This window comes from Anser brachyrhynchus, assembly GCF_964034855.1.
Source record: "Anser brachyrhynchus genome assembly, chromosome: 17".
NCBI classification, from domain to species: Eukaryota; Metazoa; Chordata; class Aves; order Anseriformes; family Anatidae; genus Anser; species Anser brachyrhynchus.
In genome coordinates, this window is record NC_137710.1 from 974071 (window position 1) to 995561 (window position 21491).

Genomic DNA, 21491 nt, shown 5'->3' on the forward strand with positions numbered 1-21491 from the left:
GAAACAATCGCTCCAGACGGAGCCAGGCCGGGAGAGCATTACGGAAAGCCCTAACTCAGCACACGGCGGGAGGAGGGACCGGGTGGAACAAAGGCAGAGCTGCACAGAGCCTGGTGAGCGGGGGCACCACGACTCCCGGTGACCCCAGACCTGTGGAGCCGGGACATCGCCCTGGGGCCTGCCCGGCTCCCCAGAGGAGCCCTTCACCTGCTCGAGGCTCTGCTGGGACCACGACCGGAGGCGTCCCTGCCTCTCTGCACCACGGGCAGGGAGCACCGGGGGTTTGTTGCATGCAGCGTGGGGCGGCAGGCCAAGACACACCGTCGCGTGGGGAGGCGCTCGCTGTCCGTGTTGGGGCAGAGCAGCTCTCCCCAGGGGCCAGGGCAGCTCTTTGCAGGTCAAGCAAAAAGCAAGCCACCAAGCATCACAGCAAGCAGGGAGCTGGGGCACGGCAAAGCAAAGGGCAGATTCTCAAGGGCATTAAGGGGTCCGAAGGCGCAGGTCAAGATTTAGGGATCCCTGCAGCAGTCTCCTGCCTCCGTGCTCAAGGACCTGGGAAGAGCCCCACAGCCGAAGCAGCGTGGGGCAGCCCCAAGAGCAGAGCCCAGCCCCTCCAGGCTTCGAAATGCCCCGTCCGAAGGCTGCTGGGGGCTGGCAGGGAGAAGCAGAGGCAGCAGAACGGGAGCTGCAGGGTGGGCAGGAGCTGCTGATGAGCACTCGGGAGCCACAGGCAAGGCAGAGTGGTTAAAAAAACCCACCCTGGCTCTGAGAGGCAGCAAACGCAACTTAAAATAGAAATACGTCTAACAAACATGAAAATGAATGCAAATTGAAAGCCAAGGGCCACGAAAACTGGCTGCTGTGAAGGTGAGGAAGCTGCCCCCTGGGAGTGCCGGGAAGTAACGGAGCACCAAACGCACCCGGCCGTGCAGCCGCAGGAACGGCGGGGCGGTCGATGAAACTGCAGGGAAAGGAGGAGTGATCGATAAATGCTTTTTGTTTGGTATTTTGGGAAGCGTCCCAGGTGGTGCAGCTGAGCCGCGTGGCTGCGAGTTAACGCTTCACCCCCGGGGGGAACGAGAGGGTGTCAGCCGGCAGCCCCTGAGCGGGGCTCTGCACCCATTTAGTGCCCCGCTCCGGGCGCGCTGCTGCTGCCGGTGCTGCGGGCTGGCCCAGCGGTGCTGACACTGCGGCAGGAGCTCCGGGAGTCTTTGATGGGATGGGGAGAAAACAAGTGCCAGGGGCTCAAACGGCGAGCAGGGCCACGGCTGGCAGGCGGAGAGCAGCCGCGGGGCGGCTCGGCCGGGCAGGGGGGCTCCCCAGGGTGCCCCCGTCCGGGTGCTGTAGGGGCGGTGCTGCAGGCTGAGCTGCCACCAGCACCGCTGCTCAGCACCCTCCCAGCACCCGCGTCCCCTCCACCTGCCTTCCTAGGGGCTGACACAGCACCGCTGCACTGGAACCCAGCGTGGGATTTGGTACCAGCTGGTAGGAGCGGTAGGAAACGAGCACGGCACGTGCTAAATGTGCTGAAAACTCGCTAACGAGTGGGGATGGCAAGCAGGGATGGCACGGGCCGGCCAGCTGTAGCATCCCCAAAGGAGAACACTGGTTTTATGGACTGAGATATTCAGAAAGTGTTGGCTTTGATTGCAAACCACCTGGGGGAAAAAAATCAGAAACAACTCTAAGGATTTTGAAACGCTGAAGTCTTGCATCCTGGCACCTCAGGGCAGAGCACTCAGGTGCTGGCCGGTAGAGAGGGAAGTTTAAAGCAAGATAGGCGGTGCTCAGAGGGGAAGTGAGAAAGCAGACGGGCTGACCCAGGGCAGGGTTAATGCAACGCCAGGCTGGGGAACCCGCAGGCGCTGCCCCCAGAGTTGAGGTCTCCCCGTGCCAAAAGCCGTGGGTCCGCACAGCGGGGGCTGGGAGCAATCCCCGGCTCTGCCCGGCTTGGTGCCAGTACCGGGCTGGGCTCCTGCCCCCGGCGGTGGGCACGGGGCAGCTGTGGGGCCAGGTCCGGGGCTGCTGCACCATGCCCAGCCGCGGCGGTGCTGGAGCCGGGTGCCGGTGCGGGTCTGGGCGCGGGGGCTATATATGTCCTGCGCGGGTCCGCGGGTGCCAATGCGCTGCAAAGTGGCACGGTCAGGCCTTCTGTTGTGCCGCGGGCACAAAGGAAAGTGCTGGGTTCAGCAGCTGGGCGCGGGGCCGGGGAGAGGCTTCCAGCTCGGCTGCGCTGTGCGGGATGTGATGACTGGGCGGCCGCACAGACACTGATGAGCTCGCACTTCCTTTGTGCGCCCGCCCGGGGTCTGCCCTTGCCAGGCTATAAAGTGGGGGCCCTGCTGCACCCCCAAACACAAGCCCGCTCACTCCAACAAGAAGCAGCAGCTGCCCAGGTAAGAGGACAAAGTACCCGGGCTGCAGCACTCGCTCCAGCTGGTCCCGAGGAGGGAGAGAGAAACACAGGGGCTCGTCTGTGCCCAGCACTGTGCCACTGCTTGGAGCACCCCGAGCCCGTCTCAGAGCTCCAGCACCCCGCCACCCTCTGCGGGAGCTGCTGGATAGCCCTAACCCACGGTGCTGCCATCGGGGTGCCCACGGGAGGTCCACACACAAAGGGGGGTGCGCCCTGCCCGCCCCACGCACGCCCGTGCGGGACAGCCCCGGTGCAGGATCAGGCCCCGGGGAGGGCAGGGGGCGGGAGCAGGGAGCTCAGGGCACCCCTGCACAGTGAGACCTTGCTCGGGGCTCTCTGGCCGCAGAAGGGGAGCGCGGTGAGCCGCCACCCCCCGCTGCCCAGGCAGGACCCGCTGCCTCTGCCCGGCCTGCCTGGGGGAGCCCCCAGCTCCTCGCCCCACGGCTGTGCCCCTCCCCACCCCAATGCCACCCCAATGCCACCGTCCCTGGGGCCGGGTGGGGTGGCCCACGGCCGTGCCCCCACTAACCTGCGGCTGGCCTCTCTGCTCCCAGACCTGAGCTGACCACCGCGATGTCTGAGACCACAAAAACCGCCGCTGCGGAGGACAAGGAGAAGGCGGCCCCAGCGCCGGCTCCGTCCTCCGACCCCGCGCCCGTCACCAACAGCAAGGGCGAGGAGCCCGCCGCAGAAGCTTTCCGGGTAAGCCCCGCACATCCCCGCGTGGAGGGACACGGTCCCGGGGTGAGGGGCAGCGGGCAGGAGGACAGCTTGGGCGGCCAAGGGGGAAGGACCCTCGGCCTCCGCCAGCAGCAGGAGGAACACGGCCGGTGCTGGCCCTGCCTGGCAGCAGCTCTCGGGGCAGAGGGCTCGGGGAGCTGCTGCAGCACCGGGAGCAATGTGGGTTTGCCGCAGGGGGTGCGCGCGGTTCCCCTCGGCCAGGACATCTTGTTTGAGAGCGCAGGTCTCGGGATTGCTCTCCCCACACCCCAGCTTCAGGGCTGGGTGCTGCCACCTGGCCATCGTGGCCCCGGGGAGCCCCACGAGGAGGGTGGGAGCCCAGCACAGGGAGCCCCGCGGTGCGGTAAGGGTGATGGGGACAGCACCGAAAGGCCGGGGTGACACAGCTACCGGGGAGCTGCGGCGGGGCTGGGGACGAGGGGCGAGCCGTGCGGGTGCCCCGTGACAGCTCCACAGTGCCAGGCGCAGGGGGCACGGTGCGGGTGCAGCTCCTGGCCCCACAGCTCCATCCCAGCCCGGCTGCAGCCGCTGCGGGGGCACCGGCACGGGGACACCCGGCGTGGCCGCAGCTCCCAGAGCAGGGAGCGGCAGTCGGGGGGGGACCTCGGCGTGCTCAGGCGGCGGGACACGCGTGCAGGATCCGTGCCGGGACACGCAGCGCCGTGCCCGAGCCCTTCCCTCTGCCCCGCAGATCATTGTCTTCGAGCAGGAGAACTTCCAGGGCAGGCAGATGGAGTTCACCGCCGAGTGCCTGAACCTGGCCGACTGCGGCTTCGACCGGGTGCGCAGCGTCATTGTCAGCTCTGGACCGTGAGTGGCCCTGCCCCGGGGGGACCCGTGCCCGTGGGGACACCGAGGCTCAGGGGCGCGCTGGGCGCAGGGTGATGCGTGGGCATCTCCTGCAGCTGGGCACAGCGCCTGTCCCTGCCCTGGTGACAAGGGCAGTGGGTGCGGGGGTGGCTGTCGGGGCCATTTGTGGAGCCGAGCAGCGGTCGCTGTGCCCAGGGGGGTGTGAGCTCCTGCCCCCCCCACAGGCTGGGAGAATGGTGGGCGCAGGGCGGCGGGCTCGGTCCCGGCACCCACGGATATTTCGGGTGCTGGGAGCCCAGCTCGGCTGCCCCGCAGGCTGGTGGAGCACAAGAGGAGCCTGACCCCTCGCTGCCCTGCCCCTCTCCCCAGCTGGGTGGCCTATGAGCAAGCCAACATGCGCGGGGAGATGTTCGTCCTGGAGAAGGGCGAGTACCCTCGCTGGGACACCTGGTCCAGCAGCTACCGGAGCGACTGCTTCATGTCCATGCGTCCCGTCAGGATGGTGAGTGGCCCGGGAACAGGAGGCGGCTCCGGCTGGGGCTGGGGCTGGGGCTGGGTCCGTGCCGCGCGGTGCCTCGTCGCTGCGAGTGCCGGCCGCCCAACGCCTCCCCGCTGTCCTCCCCAGGAGGCTGAGGACCACAAAATCTCCCTGTACGAGTCTGCCGACTTCAAGGGCAACAAGATGGACATCCAGGAGGACGACGTGCCCAGCCTCTGGGCTTACGGCTTCTGCGACCGCGTGGGCAGCGTGAAGGTGCCCAGTGGAACGTAAGCAGCTCCCCCAGCTCGCTGCACAGCACCCGCACGGGCCCTGGGCAGCTGGCGGTGCTGCGCTGCTCCCGGCCCATCCCCGGGTGCGGGGGGCTCCGCGTGCTGCCCCCGAGCCTGCCAGCTGTGCTCCTGCTGCCCGCGGCTGGGGAGAGGCCTGGGAGGGGGCCGCTGCCCGCCTCGCCCCCGTGCCAGCCCCGCACGGAGCCCCCGGGTGCAGGAGGTGTCCCGCAGGCAGCAGGGCACAGCCGGGCGGTGGGGACCCTGGGCAGGGCGTCACGGTGGGGATGTTCGCCGGCGGGTTCACAGCTCGTGGCCGGGGTCTGGCACCGAGCGGGGGGCCGGCAGCGCCCAGCGGCCCCGCTCACACCCGTGCTCTCTCCCCGCAGCTGGGTCGGGTACCAGTACCCAGGGTACCGAGGCTACCAGTACCTCTTTGAGAGCGGGGACTTCAGGCACTGGAACGAGTGGCGCGCCTTCCAGCCGCAGCTGCAGTCCATCCGCCGCGTCAGGGACATGCAGTGGGAGCAGAGGGGCGCCTGCCCCGGCCCCGACGCCCCCTCCTCCGACTGAGCGCCCCCAAAACGGGCGGCCCCGGCCCCGCGCGGTGCTGAGCGGCGCCTGGCCCGGGAGCAATAAAGAGTGAGACGGTGCAGGTGGTGCTGGGTGCTGCGCGATGGGTGCTGCAAGCAGGGTGCCGGGTGCTGCGCGATGGGTGCTGCATGCAGGGTGCTGGGTGCTGGGTGCTGCCTGCAGGGTGCTGCCTGCCGCGTGGCGGGTGCTGGGTGCTGCCTGCACCCCCCGCCCCGCACACGCGTGGACATTTGTGCACGGCGTTTGCACACGCACACACACGCGGGGCACAAGCGCCCCCCGGGGAGCACGGGCACGGCACGGGCGTGCACGGGGAGGGCGGGCGGCGGGGCCGGGCCGGCAGCCGGTGCCGGTACCGGTACCCGTACCCAAACCCGTCCCCGTCCCCGTGCCCACCCCCTCCCCGTCCCCGTCCCCGTGCCCGTTCCCGCGCCCCCCGTTCCCGCGCCCCCCCCGCCGCAGGACGCATGCGCAGCGGGGCGGCGCGGGGATCCCGGCCCCTCGTGCGCATGACGTCGCCGCGTCCCCGCCGCTCCGCGCCGCCGGCGGCACCGGCACCGGCACCGGGAGCGGTGAGTGCGGGGGGGGGGGCGCGGGGCTGCGGGGGGCGGGGCGCTGCCGGCGCCCGGAGCGCGGTGCGGGGCGCTCGGCTCCCCCGGTGCCCGGTGCTCGGCTTCCGTGCCCGGGTGCGGGACGGGCGTGCCGGGGCTGCCCCGATCCGCCGCCGCCGCCGCCGCCGCTCCGGGAGCTCCGCGGGGATCGGGGCGGACGCCGGCACCGGCTCGGCCGTGCCCCCAGCGGCGCCGCGGGGCCGCCCCCTGCCCGCAGCCCGGCCCCGCGCGGTGCCCAGCGGGGAGCGGAGGCGCCGGGCGGCACCGAGCCGGCCCCCGCAGCCCGCCCCCGGCTCGGGGAGGCGAACGGCCCCGGGGCCGGGCCGGGCCGGACCCCGCTGCGGCCGCTGCCCCATCTGGGGGCGAGCCGGCGGGAGGCGGGGGTCGGGGAGGGGGCCGGCGGGTGCCGCTGCCGCTGCCGCGGGGACTCGGGCGCTCCCGGGACCCCGGCGGGCTGCTCCGGAGCGCGGAGCTCCCCCCTCGGCTGCGGGGTGCTGCGGGAGCGGCGCCCCCGAGCACCGCAGCACGGCACCCGCCCGCCCCAGGGCTCGGCCGCCCGAGCAAGCCCCCGGGCCCTGGGGTTCTGCGGCACGTCGGCCGAGGCGCGGTGCCGGTGCCGGCGCCGTGCCCCGGGCCCGCCGCGCTCCCTGCTGCCGCGTCCCGGAGAGAGCCGGGCCCGGGCGTCGCTGCCGCCCGCACCGTGCTGGCCGTGTGCCTCTGCCCCGTCCCTCCCCGCTGCTCCGGCCGGGGTGGGTGCCGTGCTGCCTGCAGAGCCGCTCAGCACCGGGGGCTAGCGGTGAGCTGGGGACGCCCCGACGTGCACCCGGGGACGGCTCGGGGCTGCGCGCGGCGGCGGGAGCTGCCGCGGGGTCTGTGGGCGCAGTCGCCGCGTGCCCCCCCCGGCAGGGCCGCGGGGCTGCTGCTCTCTGCCTGCAGGTCTCAAAAGCCCCGTTAGTGACTCCCGCTGCCGTCTGAAGCAGCTGGTCCCACAGGCAGCTCACGTTGCAGATGTGCCGAGGCTGTAGGGGTGGGTGGGATCGCGGGAGCTCTGCGAAGCGCGGTGCCTGTCAGGGACGTTTCTGGAGAAGGGAGGCAAACCCCCAGCAGGTGGTTTTGCTTGGCGCTGCGCTGATGTCTTCTGACGAATCTGTGATGCTTTTAGGAAGCCTCGGCCTCCTTCCTGCCTTAGGAGAGCTGCGGTGCTTCAAATCTCACAGCCCTGCGAGTGCAGGCAGCGAGCGGGCAGGGCCTGCGGGAGCGGCTTTGCTGCCCTGTCCCCCCCGTGCCTTATCTCCCTCTGGCTGCGGCGCAGCCCGCCTGCGGGGCACCCACCCGGCCTTCCCACCCGCCGTGCAGGACCTGGCCACGAGGAGCTCCGGCAGCAGCGGCAGCGGGTTGCTCGACGGGCGGCCTCGGGGCTGGGGAAGGGCTGCTTCTCACCCAGCGCCCGGGCGCTTGCCCTGCGGCAGCCGCCAGCCCTTCGCTTTGGACCGGGGGGCTGCGTCCGTGAGCTGCGTGGGGCAGGCGCTGGGTTTTGCCCTGCTCCTGCTCGGTGCCGGGGCACAGCTCTGGCGTCGGTGGCGGTGCCGGCAGTGGCCGTGCGCAGGCTGCAGGCACTGCTGGCGCAGCACGCTGAGGACGCCCCGAGCCCATCGCCGTGGTTCAGTTCGTCTGCACGCGTAAGTGACAGCCGAGGTCAGGCTCAGAGCCCTGAGGCTCCAGGTGGGGTGGTTTGTCCTGCAGGGCAGCCACGGCGAGCACGGGGCAGCCATCTCACAAGGGCCCCTTTCCATTTCCATCCATCCACGGTGCCACGAGACGAGCTCCTCCTGGGCCGTGGCTTGGGAGGAAATTGTTGCCCGGGCTCTGGGCGCTGCACGAGCCACCAGGCAGCACTGGGGCGCTGCGCCCGTCCGAGGGGGGCTGCGCACCCGCACGGGGCTGGGGTCGGGGCCAGGCTGCAGCTGATGCCCCCTGCCCGCGCCTTCCTCCTTCGGTGCCTTCGGGGCTGGGGATGGCCAGTGTTGCTTCATAGGGAAATAAAATATTTTGATTTTGTTTCTTAAGCAAATTTGAGGTTTTGGGGTTTCTCTTGTAGAAACAACCTTTACTTTGCAGATCCTGATCTTTGTGCGTGCAGGAATGGAGCTCATTAAGACTGACGGTTTGGCATGGGGACTTGGAAAATATTTTTTTGAAGACGCTCGGTATTTTTTCTAGCAGTTCCTTTGATTTCTTTTTCTCCCTGTTGCATGGCAGGCTCTGACCACCCACACTTGTGGGGAATGTGTTGTTCAGTTCTGGGAGTGCGGAGCTGGGTTTGCAGCGGGGCTGGTGCATTAACGTGCACACCCCTGCCCTCGGCAGCCACGGCGCTCCCCTCGCCGGTCCCTCTGCAGCTCGCTGCAGGAAAACCTGCGGCGCTCTCGGTTTCACTTGCGCAGCCCATCAGGATGCAGCTCGGGAGGAATAAGAGCCTGCACGCACACTGCGCTGCCCCGGGCCCTGCTCCTGCTCCTGTCGGCGGCTCCAGGGGCGAGGGCGGGGGAGAGGCAGGAGCAGCCGGTGCCGGTCCGTGAGCTCTCAGTGCCGGTCCTCTGGGGTGCCCGCGGGGCTTTGGCTTTGTCCCCCGAGGGAATTACCGCAATGTAATTACAGTCGTGGGCAAGGAGGAGCTGTGAATGTGAGCTGTGAATTGATTAAACGTCAGAAACGTCCCTCTGAAGCTCACAGCTGCCGGCCTGGTTTCGTGCACCGCGGATGCTCCCCAGCGAGGGCCGAGGGCTGCGCCTTGCCCGGTGGCCACATCCGTCACCGCGGCGGGGGTCCTGCGCGGGGCTCCTGCTTGCCGGCCCTGGCGCACAGTGCTGGGCAGGAGAGCTGTCCTCGCTGCAAGAGTCTCCGAAGCAGTGAGCGTTGTGAAATGAGATGTGGTAAGAGCCACTTCCCCATCGCTAGCCAGAAATCTGCTGTCTCCAGGAAGAACGAGGGCAGCCCCAGGCACGCCAAGGGGCGCTGGGGCCGGGGGTGCACCGGGGCCGCGTTGCCGCAGGGCCGGTGGGCCAGCGGGTCTCCTCGCGGCGTGGGTCCTCCCCACGAGCCCTGCTCCCGGCCCCGCTGCCCTCCTCGTTCGGGGGAGCTCCTTGGGAGCAGCACGCCGGGCTTTGCTTCCCCACCGGCTGCGGGCCCTGGCGGTGAGCAGGCGGCTCTCCGGTCCCCATCGCCACCGCAGCACGTTTTGGGCTTTTGTCCTCCCTTTTCCCGAGGGGCTGGGACGGCGGCAGAGCCCGCCCGAGCCCTGTTGGGGTGTGGAAGCTTGCTCCAGGTCACCAGGGCTGACGCTTCCAGCGCTGCCTTTTGCAGGCAGCTTTCATTTTAGGCACTTCATAATTAATAAGGCAGCTGGAGAGCGGGGCTGGTCGGGTTTTGCCTCTCGGAGGGGCTGGCAGAGGTGGATCCTGCGGTTTCCTTCAGAGAACGACAAAATGCCATTGCCGTGCTTGGAACGGGAGGCAAACGGAGTGAAGATACCGAGAACTGGTGGGATTTTTATTACTTCGGGAACGTTTTAGCACTGAGCAGGAAAATGAAAGGTTTCCCTGGCGGTGACAGCCTCGAGGCAGCAAACAAACCGCGTCCGTGCCTCGCCTGGCACCTGCCGGGCGCCGCTGAGCGAGGGAGGCCGGCGCCGAGCCGGGGCGCTGCCTCTGCCCTCCTGCATCGGCTGGGCCTGGGCTCGCCTCCTGGGTACTCAGCGGCGCGAAGAGATCCCCCCGTGCCTCCGTGCGGGGGGCTCTGTGGTTTGGGAGGTAAATGCTCCTTGGAGAGGAGGCTGGGTGGGACCCATGGGGCTGCCCGGGCGGCTTGGTGTGCAGGCGGGGGAGCCGCAGGGCATGCCTGAGCTCCGACCTCGTGCTGCTCTTGCCGCTGTGCCCGGGATTGTGGTGCTGCAAATGCAAGCCACAGTGCTCTTTGTTCTATCTGGGGATTTTCAAAGGGACCCGTAACCCCAAAGTGGTCTAAAATCCATATATTTTTAGTGGGGTTGGCTTCTGGTTCCTGTAGATGCTCCTGGGTTTGTGGCCTTCAGCACCTCCTTAGCCTTAGTAAGCGAAAACGCCCTGCTCTCGGTGTTGCTGCTCTCGTCACGTGGTTGCTTAAAAGCAACTCTTTTTTTTTCTTTTTTTTTTTTTTTTTCCCAATTTGAACACTGTTGGTACCCTTCAGCAGCATAACCTCACGCACGTCCAAGCCCTTCTCCCACCGCCTGGCCCCGCTGTGCCGCGGGCCCGGGGTGCACCAGCCGAGGCCGCCTCCCGGCAGGCCGGGTGTGTTCCTGCGCTGCACACAGCGCGTGAATTAATTGAAGGCTATCAATTAAGTAATTAAGTTTTGCTGATTTGCAAAGATGCCAGTTAGACGCATTAGTGTGTTTTTGCTGACCACAGCTGCTGCTGCTGCTGTTCCACCACGAGGACGCTCGCAGTTCCTCATCCTTTATTAAGCACCAAGGATTTGAGCTAAATTTTTCCATGCCCCACCTATGGCTTTTGGGGGAGCTGCAGAGAACAGCAACCGTTTCTGGGAATGACTTAAAAGAAAATGCATTTTTTGATCACATTAGGCTTCTTGCAGGAACTGTTTTGGTTGCTTGTTCGTAACACATCACTGCTTTGAAAAATGTACCCGCAGCACCGCTTCGCTGCGGATCGTCTGCGCTTGGAACGTGGCCGTCCCCGGGCGAGCCGGTGTGCGGGGCTGCCTGTCCCGCTCCAGCGCTGTTTGTTTGTGAGCTCTGCCTGCCCGTGTACGGTGAGCTTGTCGTGTGTCGGCACAGAGGCGTCCCCAGGCACGGCACGGCCCCGCGGCACAGGGCCCGGCGATGGGCAGCGCGGGCGAGCCGTGCTTTTTGCGTTGCGGTGAGCAGACAGCGGCGCGGGGCTGCGGCGTGGCGCCCTCCCCACCGGCCGTGCCTTCAGCACCACAAGCGGCTGCTGTCGTGCCCTGCAGCCAGCGGGTCCCCTCGGGGCCGTGCGCCCCTGCCTCTGCCTGCCGCGGGACCCCGCTGGCACTCGCCCCCTTCTCAGGAGGGTGTAGGGGTGGTGTAGGGGCGCTGCAGGCCCCCGGCTGCGCGATGGCACGCTGCACGGCCCCGCTCTGCGGCGGGAGGCGCAGGAAGGAAGTCTGCAAGCGTGTGTCTGCGTGTGTGCGAGGGCAAGAGCCGGAGGGGTTTCCGGAGCGGGGCGGCTGTTAAACCGCTGCCGCCGGGTGCACCAGACAGCTCGCGGTGCTGCAGAGCTCGCGGTGCTGCAGGGGCGCGCCCGGGGATGCGGCTGCTGCCGCGCAGACCTGCAGCCTCGTCCAGACCTGGAAACCCGCGGTCGGTGGAGGAGGCCCTGTGGGGAAGGAGGGCGATGCATGTGCTGCAGCTGAGCTCTGCCCCGCTGCGACGTCCCCGCCGGGTGGAGTTTCCCTCTCGTTCCTAATTAGTGCTAAGGCAGAGGGGCCGGTGACGTCCAGCTGGGCAGGAGAGGAGGAGACTCTTGGGTAGCTGGAATAACAATCAGTGGCTGCGCTTCAGATGTTCTCACGAACATCCTCCAGGGCTGGGACAGCGTCACACGGAGGGGAGCTGAGTGCAGGAGGGCCGCGGGGCTGCGCCGTGCTCCGTGGACGGGCACGAGCAGTGCCGTGTCCTCGGGGGCGCCTGGCGGGTTCGGTCCTGCAGCCGCCAGGAGCTGGAGCTGCGTCGGGCAGCCGGGAGCGCCAGGGCGGTGCTGGGGCCGGCTCTCGCCCTGGAACTGGCACCGGGGGGATATCAGCTTCACGCAGCTCCGCGGCGTTGCTCTGGTCTTGAGCTTTGCATCCCCGCGGCCTTGCTGGGAGCTGCGAGCTTCGAGTTTCAGGGCCTGGACGCGAGGTGTCCTCTGGGCTCCCTTTGCTGTTGCCGCTTCGGGAGCTCTGACAGCATTCTGGCTTTTGTCTGATTCCAGCGTTTGTAACAAGGCCTGCGGTGAGCGAGTCCGAAGCTGCTTCCTCTGGGACAGGCTGCGCTGCTCCGGTCACTTGTGTGCGGTGGAACCGTGCCACGTTCGGACGGCTGGCCCCCTGCTTTTAGATACTGCAGCTGCTTCTGCTCCTCTGGGGCTTCTCCCTTCCAGGGCACTCGGCTTCCTGTGCAGAGCAGCCACCGTCCTGCCGCCCCTCTTCTCCTTGTGCTGCCCCAGCTCTGCCAGTGCCAAAAGGCAGCTGGGCAGGATGAGGGCTGCCGAGCCGCCCGCACCCCGGCCCTGCTCCGGGTGCTGGCCAGAGGTGTCCCCAGGGGCCGCCTCTCCCGGGGCCTGGGGGGAGCTTTTGGGCAGGAGGCGTGCGTGCGGCGGGGACAGTGCCAAGGAGGAAGAGCAGTGCCTGTAGCCACGCTCGTACCTATCTGTGAGCAACAAACAAATCCACCCTGTGCTTTTTCTTCCCCATCAGGTATTTCTGCGGCCACCTGGGTGTGTGTCGGCGTGACACTCGGCTAGCAGCAAGATGAACACACGGGGAGGAGGTAAGCCTGCATGGAGAGCTCTTGCCAGAGCGGCTGATTCCCCTGTGGTCCCAGCAGTGGACTGATGAATATTTCATACGTCTGCCCGCACCTTCACTGATGCTCCGTTAATATTTTATTGCTTTCAGTAGCTTACGAGGAACGCTTTAAGCCTGATTGATATGGATGTCTTAGCAGCGTGCAAAATATGGAAGGCGCTTTGCCTGCAGGGCCTCTGGTGTCCTTGTTGGTCGCTGCTTTACTGCCGCTTCCCCGCCAGCCCGCATCTTCCCTCACTCCTGGCTTCCTGCACGAGCCTTGCGCTGCCTGCAGCTGGTCGCAGCCGTGTCCCGTCCCCGCTGCTCCCTCCCTGCTGTCCCCGCGGCGCTGTGCGGGAGGGGAGGCCGAGAGCCCCCTGCCTGCTGCTGGAGGGGAGGGCTCCGGGGCAGGTAGGTACCTGGGGGCCCGGAGGTGCCTCTGACCAGCCGGCCGTGCTGCCCGCTTGGGCCAGGCTGTTCCGCAGCACGGCGTCTGCTGTGCAGGGCGCTATCCGACCCCGCTTTCTCAGAGGCTGATAAACCCCGTAAATTTGGGGAAATTCTGACGGGAGGGTTACGCTCAAGAATCAGAAATAAGCTGGAGCTGTTTGCCGTCGCCTGGCAGAATGCTGCGGAGCGCTCACCGCTGTTGGCTCCGCTGGCCCAGGTACGGGGTAATCAGTCCCCCCGAGACGTTCAGCGTGCTTCAGCCCTTTCGGCCCCACGGCGCCCCGCGGGAGGCAGAGCGGGGTTTTTGCTGGGGGGGGCAGCGGTGTGCTGCAGCAGGGGGGGTCCAGCTCACAGCAGGGAACGGAGGAGCCATGCCCCTGCCCGTGGCCATCAGCCCCCGCGTTTCGGCATTTTCCCCTGCCCGCGGCAGCCGTGCCGCTGTGGGGTGGGCTCTGGGGGGGCCGTGAGCCCCCACGGCAGGCGGGTCGAGCCCCCACACGGGTTCCCTGGAGCCGAGGGACGGCGCGGGCGGGCTCGCAGCCAGCCTTCCCCTCCGCCCGGCAAAATGAGAGAATTCCTTTGTGCCAGGGAGCATCGCGGTGGGAAATGCTCCCTGTAAGCCGTTATTGCAAAGAACAGAGCACTTCTGTGCTCCCAGCCTCCTTTTACACCGCTGATTTTTCCTGCTAATTAGCCTGTCTTGGTCTGCACAGCCCTAATTATTCCAGCTGGCCTTAGATCCCGAGCGCTCCGACTGCAATGCATTGCAATGGGTCTTGTGGCCTTCAGCAATTATTTTTAGGGTGAACATTTGAATACATTTACATGGCTGAAGCAGATCGAGATAGCAGGGTGGAGCAGACCGGGCTTGTCTGTTCACTGGCTCTGGCTGCGCCTGGTGCTGACAAGATGCCAGGGAGCTGTTTGTTGTTCCCTGCGACTTGTGGCCTGACCAGGCGCACCCGCCTTCGGCTTTTTGACTTTTACGCCGAGCGCGGGCACGCAGCTGGCGCTGCTGACCCTTGGTACGGTAACGGAGCAGTCAGCGCAGGCAGTGACACGGCCGCACGGGTGGTCCCAGGGTGGCATCGCTCTGCTGTCGGGGTGGGAAGGAGCCTACCTGGCCGGGCAGGCGGGCACTGCCTCACTGGGTCTGCCCCCGGTGGTGCGCGGGGCCGCGGGCGGGCGGGAGCAGCCGGGTGCAGCGGGCAGGGGCTGGATGGGGCGCGAGGCTGCGGGGCAGGCGCTGTGCCACCGGGACAGGCGCTGTGCCACCAGGCACCCTGCCACCAGGCGCCGTGCCATGGGGACAGGCGCCGTGCCACCAGGACAGGCGCCATCCATGAGGAGCGGAGAGGGGAGGCCGCTTTTCCGAGGCAGCTCTTTCGCTTGTCGGCGAACTAAAGCGCGTGGACGTCCCGTTCCTTCCGCTCGCCTCAGCTCCCGCCCCGGCCGCGTGATCACAAAGGACTCGAAATCCCTGCGTGACCCCGGGAGGATTGCAAAACCCGCGCTCGCAGAGGGAGGGAGAAGGGGGCGGGCGTGGGACGGTGCCGGTTCTCCCGGGAGCCGCCGCGGGCAGCGGCGCGGGGACGGGCAGCCTGCTGCCGGAGCGTCCCGCGGAGCAGGCACCTGGCCTGGGACCACGGGAGGGCTCCAAGGACGTCAGCGTAAGGTCAGCCTGGGGTGCAGGTGTGGAGCACAGACCTCACGCTGCTGTTACCGACGCGTCACCCCTGAAATTGGTTTAATTTCTCAACTCGTTTCGTTCTTATGGGTAATTGCTTCTTCTGAGTCAGGCGCTTCAAATTTGCATGAGATGCTTTTGGTTTTCTCTTTATTTCAGCCTTCTCCCTCCCCTATGGCAGCACACGTAAAACTACAGACATTGTGGGAAGGAAGCAGGTGGCTGGCGGGAGTGAGAGGAAGGTGGTGCGCTGGGTGCAGGGAACCCGTGCTGGAAGGAAGGAGAAGGGTGGGAGCATCGGGGTTCGTCTGGGGTGGAGCAGGCTCTTTAAAGGTGTCTTACCCTGCTGGTGGAAGTAAAGCCGGAGATTTTTCTCCTAACCTAATACACGCTCGATGCAAAGGAGTAACCGGATGAAGGCAAAGCCGGTCGGTGCCTTAAGGAAACGGTTCTGTAAGAGCTGACGGGGTGAGTGGTGGTCCCCCCTCTCCAAAACGTCCGTGGAGCTTTGCTCCAGCCACAAACCTGAGATCCTGGGTACAGAAACAGTCGGGAGTAATCTCTTTGGGCGTGCTCTCAGGCACGCTTTAATTACGTGCTGGGGAGAAGACACCTAGCCTGAAAAGTGCTGATAGGGAAGAGCTGATGAAAGCCCGGGGGCGGCGCGGGCGTCCCGAGGAGCCAGGCTGGGCGCGGAGGTGCCGCCGTGGCCGAGTGCCGGCCCCGCTCACCGGAGGCGCTGTCTTTCTCTTGCAGGTGCCCGCCGGGTTGGACGCTCGCTAGCCGAAAGCTGAAGCGTGGTCGCCTGTTGGTCTCCAGCCCATGTAGAGCACAGCAGGATGCGGGTGACCATGAGGCGGGTGCTGCTGGCGGTGGGCTCGGTGGTCGCCCTGATGGTGACTCTGCACCTTGGCCAGCAGGTCCTGGAGTGCCAGCAGGTCCTGAACAAGAGGAGGCACCGGCTGATGAGGCCGGAGAACGAGGAGCTGATCATGATGGACTCCAACCACGTCGAGTACCGCTACAGCAAGGAGATGCCCCTGATATTCATCGGCGGCGTCCCCCGCAGCGGCACGACGCTGATGAGGGCCATGCTCGACGCCCACCCCGAGGTGCGCTGCGGGGAGGAGACCCGCATCATCCCCCGCGTGCTGGCGATGCGGCAGGCCTGGTCCAAGTCGGGCCGAGAGAAGATGCGCCTGGACGAGGCGGGGGTGACGGACCAGGTCCTGGACGCCGCCATGCAGGCCTTTATACTGGAGGTGATCGCCAAGCACGGCGAGCCGGCCAGGTATTTGTGTAACAAGGACCCCTTCACGCTGAAGTCCTCCGTCTACCTGTCCAGGCTGTTTCCCAATTCCAAGTTCCTCCTGATGGTTCGAGACGGCCGGGCTTCGGTGCACTCCATGATCACACGGAAAGTGACGATCGCGGGCTTTGACCTGAACAGCTACCGGGACTGCCTGACCAAGTGGAACAAAGCGATCGAGGTGATGTACTCCCAGTGCCTGGAGATCGGGCGGTCCCGCTGCCTGCCCGTCTACTACGAGCAGCTGGTGCTGCACCCCGAGCAGTCCATGCACGCCATCATGAAGTTCCTGGACATCTCCTGGAGCGATGCCGTGCTGCACCACGAGGAGCTGATAGGGAAGCCCGGCGGAGTGTCCCTTTCCAAGTGAGTGGCTCAGCTCCGGTCTCTGCTTCCCGAGGAGCATTTCGTTACACAAAGCCGGTCAGGGCTAAAACTGGGGGGCAAAGATCCGTTCCCTGTGTCGGTGTGTGCTTTTTTGGGGTAGAAGCTGCAGCACGTCCAGTTTTACTGCAGCAGGTTTGTGTTTCTGAGTAAAGGAGGACTTGGTGGTGGCAGTCTGTCATGCCCCAGCGAGCAGCCTGCCAGACGAGGATTGTAGGAGCGGGTGACGGTTTTATTCATCTTTCTTGACAGTGCAGAAATGACATCGATCTTTAATTCGAAAAGAACTGCTTGCTCAGAAACGCAAGCTCTTTACCGTGCCTTTTCTCCACCCATCCTCAAATCTTCCTACCGTGATTGCAGTTTTGCTGCTGATGAGTCACGCTGTGGTGTGCAGTAATTCTGTCGGTGCCGGTGTTGCAGAATGAAACGAATGCCCTCTCCCACGGAGGCACACCCAGGTCCCTCCTCGCTGGCTCTCCATCTCCGGGCTCTAGGAGGTGCCTGCCTTCACCCACCTTCTTCGGGTCTTTTATTGCTCTTTCTTTCCTCAGGGAAGCTTAAGCCTGCCTTAGCAAGACGTAATCGGCTGTTTATGGGAACCACACAAGCAGTCCTTGTATAAATTCCCCTCGCCTGCATCAGCGCGATGCGCCCAGAGCAGTGCTGTGGGGGGCTGCAGCGGGGCACGTGGCCGCTCCTCTCCTCGGGGACAGCGCGGGGCGTGCGGCCGGCGTGGAAACGCTGGTGCTGACAGGGCTGGGTGGCCCCGCGTGTCCCTCGTGCCCCACCGCCCGGGTAGCAGCACCGAGGCTCACGGGCTGCAGCCGCTGTGCACGTTTACCCGTTTCAGCGTGCGGGGCTGGGTGTGGTTTCCCTGGGCTGCAGCCGAGCCAGCCCTGGGCTGGGCGTCCTCCCCACGCGGGGTGGGAGGGGAGCAGCAAGCGCAGCGCAGCGCAGCAGGGCTCCGTGGCTGGCTTTGCTCGTCAGAGCTGCTCCTGCTGGGTGCAGTGGCCGGGTTCGATCGCAGGGCGAGTGGCTCCTGTGGAGCCGCGGTGCTCGTGGGGTTTGGCCGGAGCGGCAGCTGGCGAGGAGGCAGGCGGGAGCTCACGCAGGGACCCGAGCCCCAGGGCTGCAGGCACCTCGGCTGCCCCCAGAGCAGCACCACTGTGCCTGTGGGGGCTCTGCCCGCGCTCACAGCAGGTGCAGGACAGCATTTGAGCCGCACACTTGTCTTGGGCACCGAAAGCAAAATGTTCAGGAGGCAGCTAGCCCAGCTGAAGGTCCTTCTGTCAGCCCGGCGTGTCCGCGAAACCCAAGCGGCAGCAGCTTTAGTGCCTTGTTTTACGTTTTTCTTTATTTCCTTCCAGGATAGAAAGATCAACAGACCAGGTTATCAAGCCGGTGAACATGGAGGCGTTATCGAAATGGATCGGGCACATCCCGGGGGATGTGCTGCAGGACATGGCCCACATAGCTCCCATGCTTGCCAGGCTGGGCTACGACCCGTACGCCAATCCGCCCCACTATGGCCACCCGGACCCGCTGGTCGTCAACAACACGCACAGAGTGAGTGTCGCTGCCGCCGCCTGGAGCGCGGCCAGGCGCTGACGGGAAGGGGTGTTGGCGTTGGACGGCGGAGCTCTGCACCCACACAGCCGCCTGCAGCTGCACGGGCTCCTGAAGCGAGTCAAAAAGAGAGTGGAGACACAAAAGCTCTGCTCTTTGCGGGAGCCGGAGCGATCTCTGTGCAGTTACACCGAGGAGATTTGCGGAGTTACGTGCGCTACGCGGAGCCTGGCGTGGCTCGGAGCGACTGCGCTCCCTGTGATCTTGTGGTGGGGTTCGTTTCTCTGTTGTGGCAGATACTGGCCTGTCCCTCCCTGATCCAGCCCCGGTCTTGAACCCAGCCGTGGGGGTTAGTGGTGCACGGCGACGTTAATCGGGATGTGGGGGTGTTGGCACCACACACTCCAGTCTGGCCCCACGAGAAGGCTCGGGCTGTGCTGTGTCTGCCTGGAGCTCGCCAGCCGCTCCCGCAGTCCCACGGGGAAAGTGACCGGAGGCTCGTAATGTCTTTGGGCAAAACCAGAAGAACTTTTTTTAGAATATTGACTCATGTGTCTGGATCAGAACGGGGAGGAAGAAGCTGCTGAGCCGTAGACAGCAGTTACTAGAGAGGGAATTTCTCACACTTTGGGGTGGACCGGTCCTACCCGGACTGGGGTTGGATTCTGCAGCCCCCAGCCCTGTGTGCAGTCCCCGTGACGAGGTGTCCCTCGTCACATTGATGGGAGTGGGGGGTGCCTGTTCCTGTTGCGGGGGTGCCTGTTCCTGTTGCGGGGGTGCCTGTGCCTGTTGTACTGCAGGCAGGTCTGCGGGCAGGCAGGAGAGCAGCAGCACAAACCCGGCAGCCCAGAAGAGCTTCCCTGGAGCCGGTCTGTGCTCGGAGTGCTCTGGGCTCTCGCAGTTCCTCCTTGCTCTCTGTGCTTGCTGAGAGCTATTGGAGGACACAGATGATTTGAGTGAACATCCGCACTGGGCAGAGCTAGGGACTGCGGGTCTCTGACTTGGGCCTTTCGGTACTTCTTGGGATGTGTTTGGAGAGCTGGCATGATGGTAAAGATGAAACCCTCTCCCAAGGCTGAGGGGCGAACAAGACGACCTGCTTGTGCCAGTTCCCTGTAGCGGGGGGCTCTTCCCTGCCTCTGCCTTCAGTCCCTCGGGAGCAAGCCTCCTGCCGTTGCCCCGGTACGGCACCAGCACGAGGCGGCACAATGCCCCCGAGGTTTCTGCTGGCTCGCGTGTACCAGGCCACACGCCGCAGTTTGCAGGGTGCACCTGCAGATGTTCGTACGGTCGCTATCCAAGAAGCGGTCAGTAATTTTTTCTTTTCCATAGGTTTTAAAAGGGGAATATAAAACGCCAGCCAACTTGAAAGGTCACCTGCAGGTACGTCCCATGTCACATCTGAGCACTTTGCCCTGGGTGCCTGGTCCCTTGCTCCCTCTTACGGGCGTTTGCGGGCTGGGCAGCCCAGCTGGGGAAGCGCTCCCGGCGCCGCTCTGTTGTTCTGTCCTTCCTGCTGTGCACCGCTCCACCCTCCCCGCTTTTATTTTGACATCCTGTCTTGGTCACGACAAATCCTAGTGGTGTTCTGTGCTGCTCACAGCCTGCTTGTTCACCCCGTCAGCTCTTTCTGTTCTGCTCTTGCTTGTGGGTGATTGCTGTAGAGCTCTGCGTTCACTCCTCAGACTCGAGTTCTTCATTCTCTTACTTTAAGACACTTCCACCTTGCCTCTGTTCTGAAACTCAAAGTTTTTTGTTGTCCTGGGTCTTGCCATGTTTAGGGAAGGATTGCTTATCTGATTTCAGGATACAGATAGGCCTTCTGGTTCCTGTATCTGTGTGATTGTATTTCAGTGTCAAACATGCGCTGCATGGCTCCCTCCCTGCAGAGCGGTGTTTGAGAACAGTTGATGACCACCTTTTACAATGCAGAGCTGCCCAACAGCCATCACATATAAAGACTTAAAAACAAAATAGACTTCTTGACTCTCCAGAAGGCACTGCCTGCCTGCACAGGAGGTGCAGTAGATTGGTGTGGAGTTACACAGATGTTTTGATCAAAGGTGCCAGTTTGACCTGTTTGGCACGGGGACTCCTTAAGCAAGCAGATTGATCTGCATTGCCCCTGTCACGTGCAAACATGCATAGCCAAACCCTGCAGTGAGGAAACGGGGCTGCTGGGGGAGCAAGCACGCACGTGTATTCACCGCAGGAGGTGTCACTTGCAGTTCCTGAGTGGCCTCCCCGCGTGGCTCGCGGTGCACGTACAGGAGGGAAGTGGGAAGCTGCAGGCCCGTGGCCGAGTCTCGTGGCTGCTGGTTCCGTGCCGTGGCACCGCTTTGTCCTGGACATTTCCCTTTCGTGATACAGGGAGCACATTGGGAATGCTTTGAATTGCAGACGGTGGCTTTAAACTGATCCTTCTGTTTTTTGGTTGTTCTAGGTGATGCAGAACACATCATCTTCTCACTAATAAAATTAACGATTTCCAGGTAAGACCTTGTAGTTTAATTTGGGACTGTGCAAATCGCCTGCATTGCTCCAGGGATAGCATTTTGCTCGTATAATTTCTTGCGCCTGTGGATTAGCCAGGCTGCTCCAGGCACGCTCACCATGCCAATGATCTCTTTCACAGTTGCTTTAAGTTTTCGGAGCAATGCTGTTACGTGAGGTGATTTGCCAGAACTTTTTTTTTCCCCCTGAGCCCTGAAAGAGGCTTACTTCGGCAAAAATTGAAGTCACCCGCTTGGGAGCGTTATTACCGAGCACCCCTGTGGGGAACACGGAGCGGGGCGGTGGGAAGGGGTGGCTGTGCTGAGCCGCCACGAAGAGGGAGGAGGAAGCCGGCCCGGCTGCTGTCAGCTTGGCAAACCCGGACTGCTGCCCTCGACTTCGAGAGCGGCCGTCCGTGCAGCGCGTTGGGTGCCTCCGTCTCTTGTCAGGCAGCCTCCGCGCTAAGACATAAAGGCCGTTTCTCTCGCCGGAATCGAACACTTAGGGATTCCCATTTCAAAGCAGTATCTGGGCTAAAAATAAAAAATAAAAATAAAGGCAGGAGCATTGGGTGGGAACAGAGGCGTGCCCTGAGCCGGAGCTCGGTGTGCCTGGGGGGGCTGCTGCGTGGGGGCGGCTCGGGGCCCCGGCGGTGTGAGGGCCGTGCTGGGGGCGCCTCGGGGCCGCTCCCTGACCCCCGGTGCCTCACGCCCGGTGCCTCGGGGCCGCTCCCTGACGCCCGCTCCCTTTCTCTCTTGCAGGCCGCTGCGGACAGCGCCAGGAGGCCGTGGCTGGAGGCTCGGAGGCCGGCTGGGCGCGGACAGGACCGGCCGGGTGTGCCCCCAGCCCCAGCCGGGGCTCCCCGGGCCCGGTGCCGGTACCGGCCCCGCCGTGGGGTCGCAGCCCCGGGCCCGGCAGGGGCGGGCCGTAACGGCCCCCGCCGTGTACAGACTGTATTTAAGAGTCCATTAATATATGCGGTGTTACTACACGCGGCCGTGTGCGGGCTGTGGCTGAGTTAATTGGTAATTAGTTAATACGCGCGTTAATATAGGCGACCCCGCCCCGGGAGGACCCGGGCCTGGCCCCCAC

At 65.0% G+C, this 21491-nt stretch overlaps 2 protein-coding genes across 3 annotated transcripts; both read left to right on the forward strand.

The window, feature by feature from the left end:
- The first annotated feature begins 12 nt into the window (after window positions 1–12).
- Window positions 13–5630, forward strand: CRYBB1 (crystallin beta B1). The gene is made up of 5 exons (XM_080559048.1): window positions 13–3118; window positions 3849–3967; window positions 4337–4469; window positions 4593–4735; window positions 5125–5630. Exons 1-5 carry the CDS (start codon window positions 2990–2992, stop codon window positions 5306–5308), a joined length of 708 nt encoding a protein of 235 aa, XP_080415174.1. The 5' UTR covers window positions 13–2989; the 3' UTR covers window positions 5309–5630.
- A 197-nt stretch (window positions 5631–5827) lies between these two features.
- TPST2 (tyrosylprotein sulfotransferase 2) lies at window positions 5828–21390 on the forward strand. 2 transcript variants are annotated; one of them, XM_080559043.1, is made up of 8 exons: window positions 5828–5901; window positions 12418–12490; window positions 12619–12918; window positions 15401–16319; window positions 17708–17906; window positions 19239–19289; window positions 20350–20398; window positions 21161–21390. In XM_080559043.1, exons 4-7 carry the CDS (start codon window positions 15484–15486, stop codon window positions 20377–20379), a joined length of 1116 nt encoding a protein of 371 aa, XP_080415169.1. In that variant the 5' UTR covers window positions 5828–5901; window positions 12418–12490; window positions 12619–12918; window positions 15401–15483; the 3' UTR covers window positions 20380–20398; window positions 21161–21390. The 2 variants fall into 2 exon arrangements, with proteins under 2 accessions (XP_080415169.1, XP_080415170.1); XM_080559044.1 differs by lacking the exons at window positions 5828–5901; window positions 12418–12490; window positions 12619–12918 and adding an exon at window positions 14027–14632.
- Window positions 21391–21491: the final 101 nt, after the last annotated feature.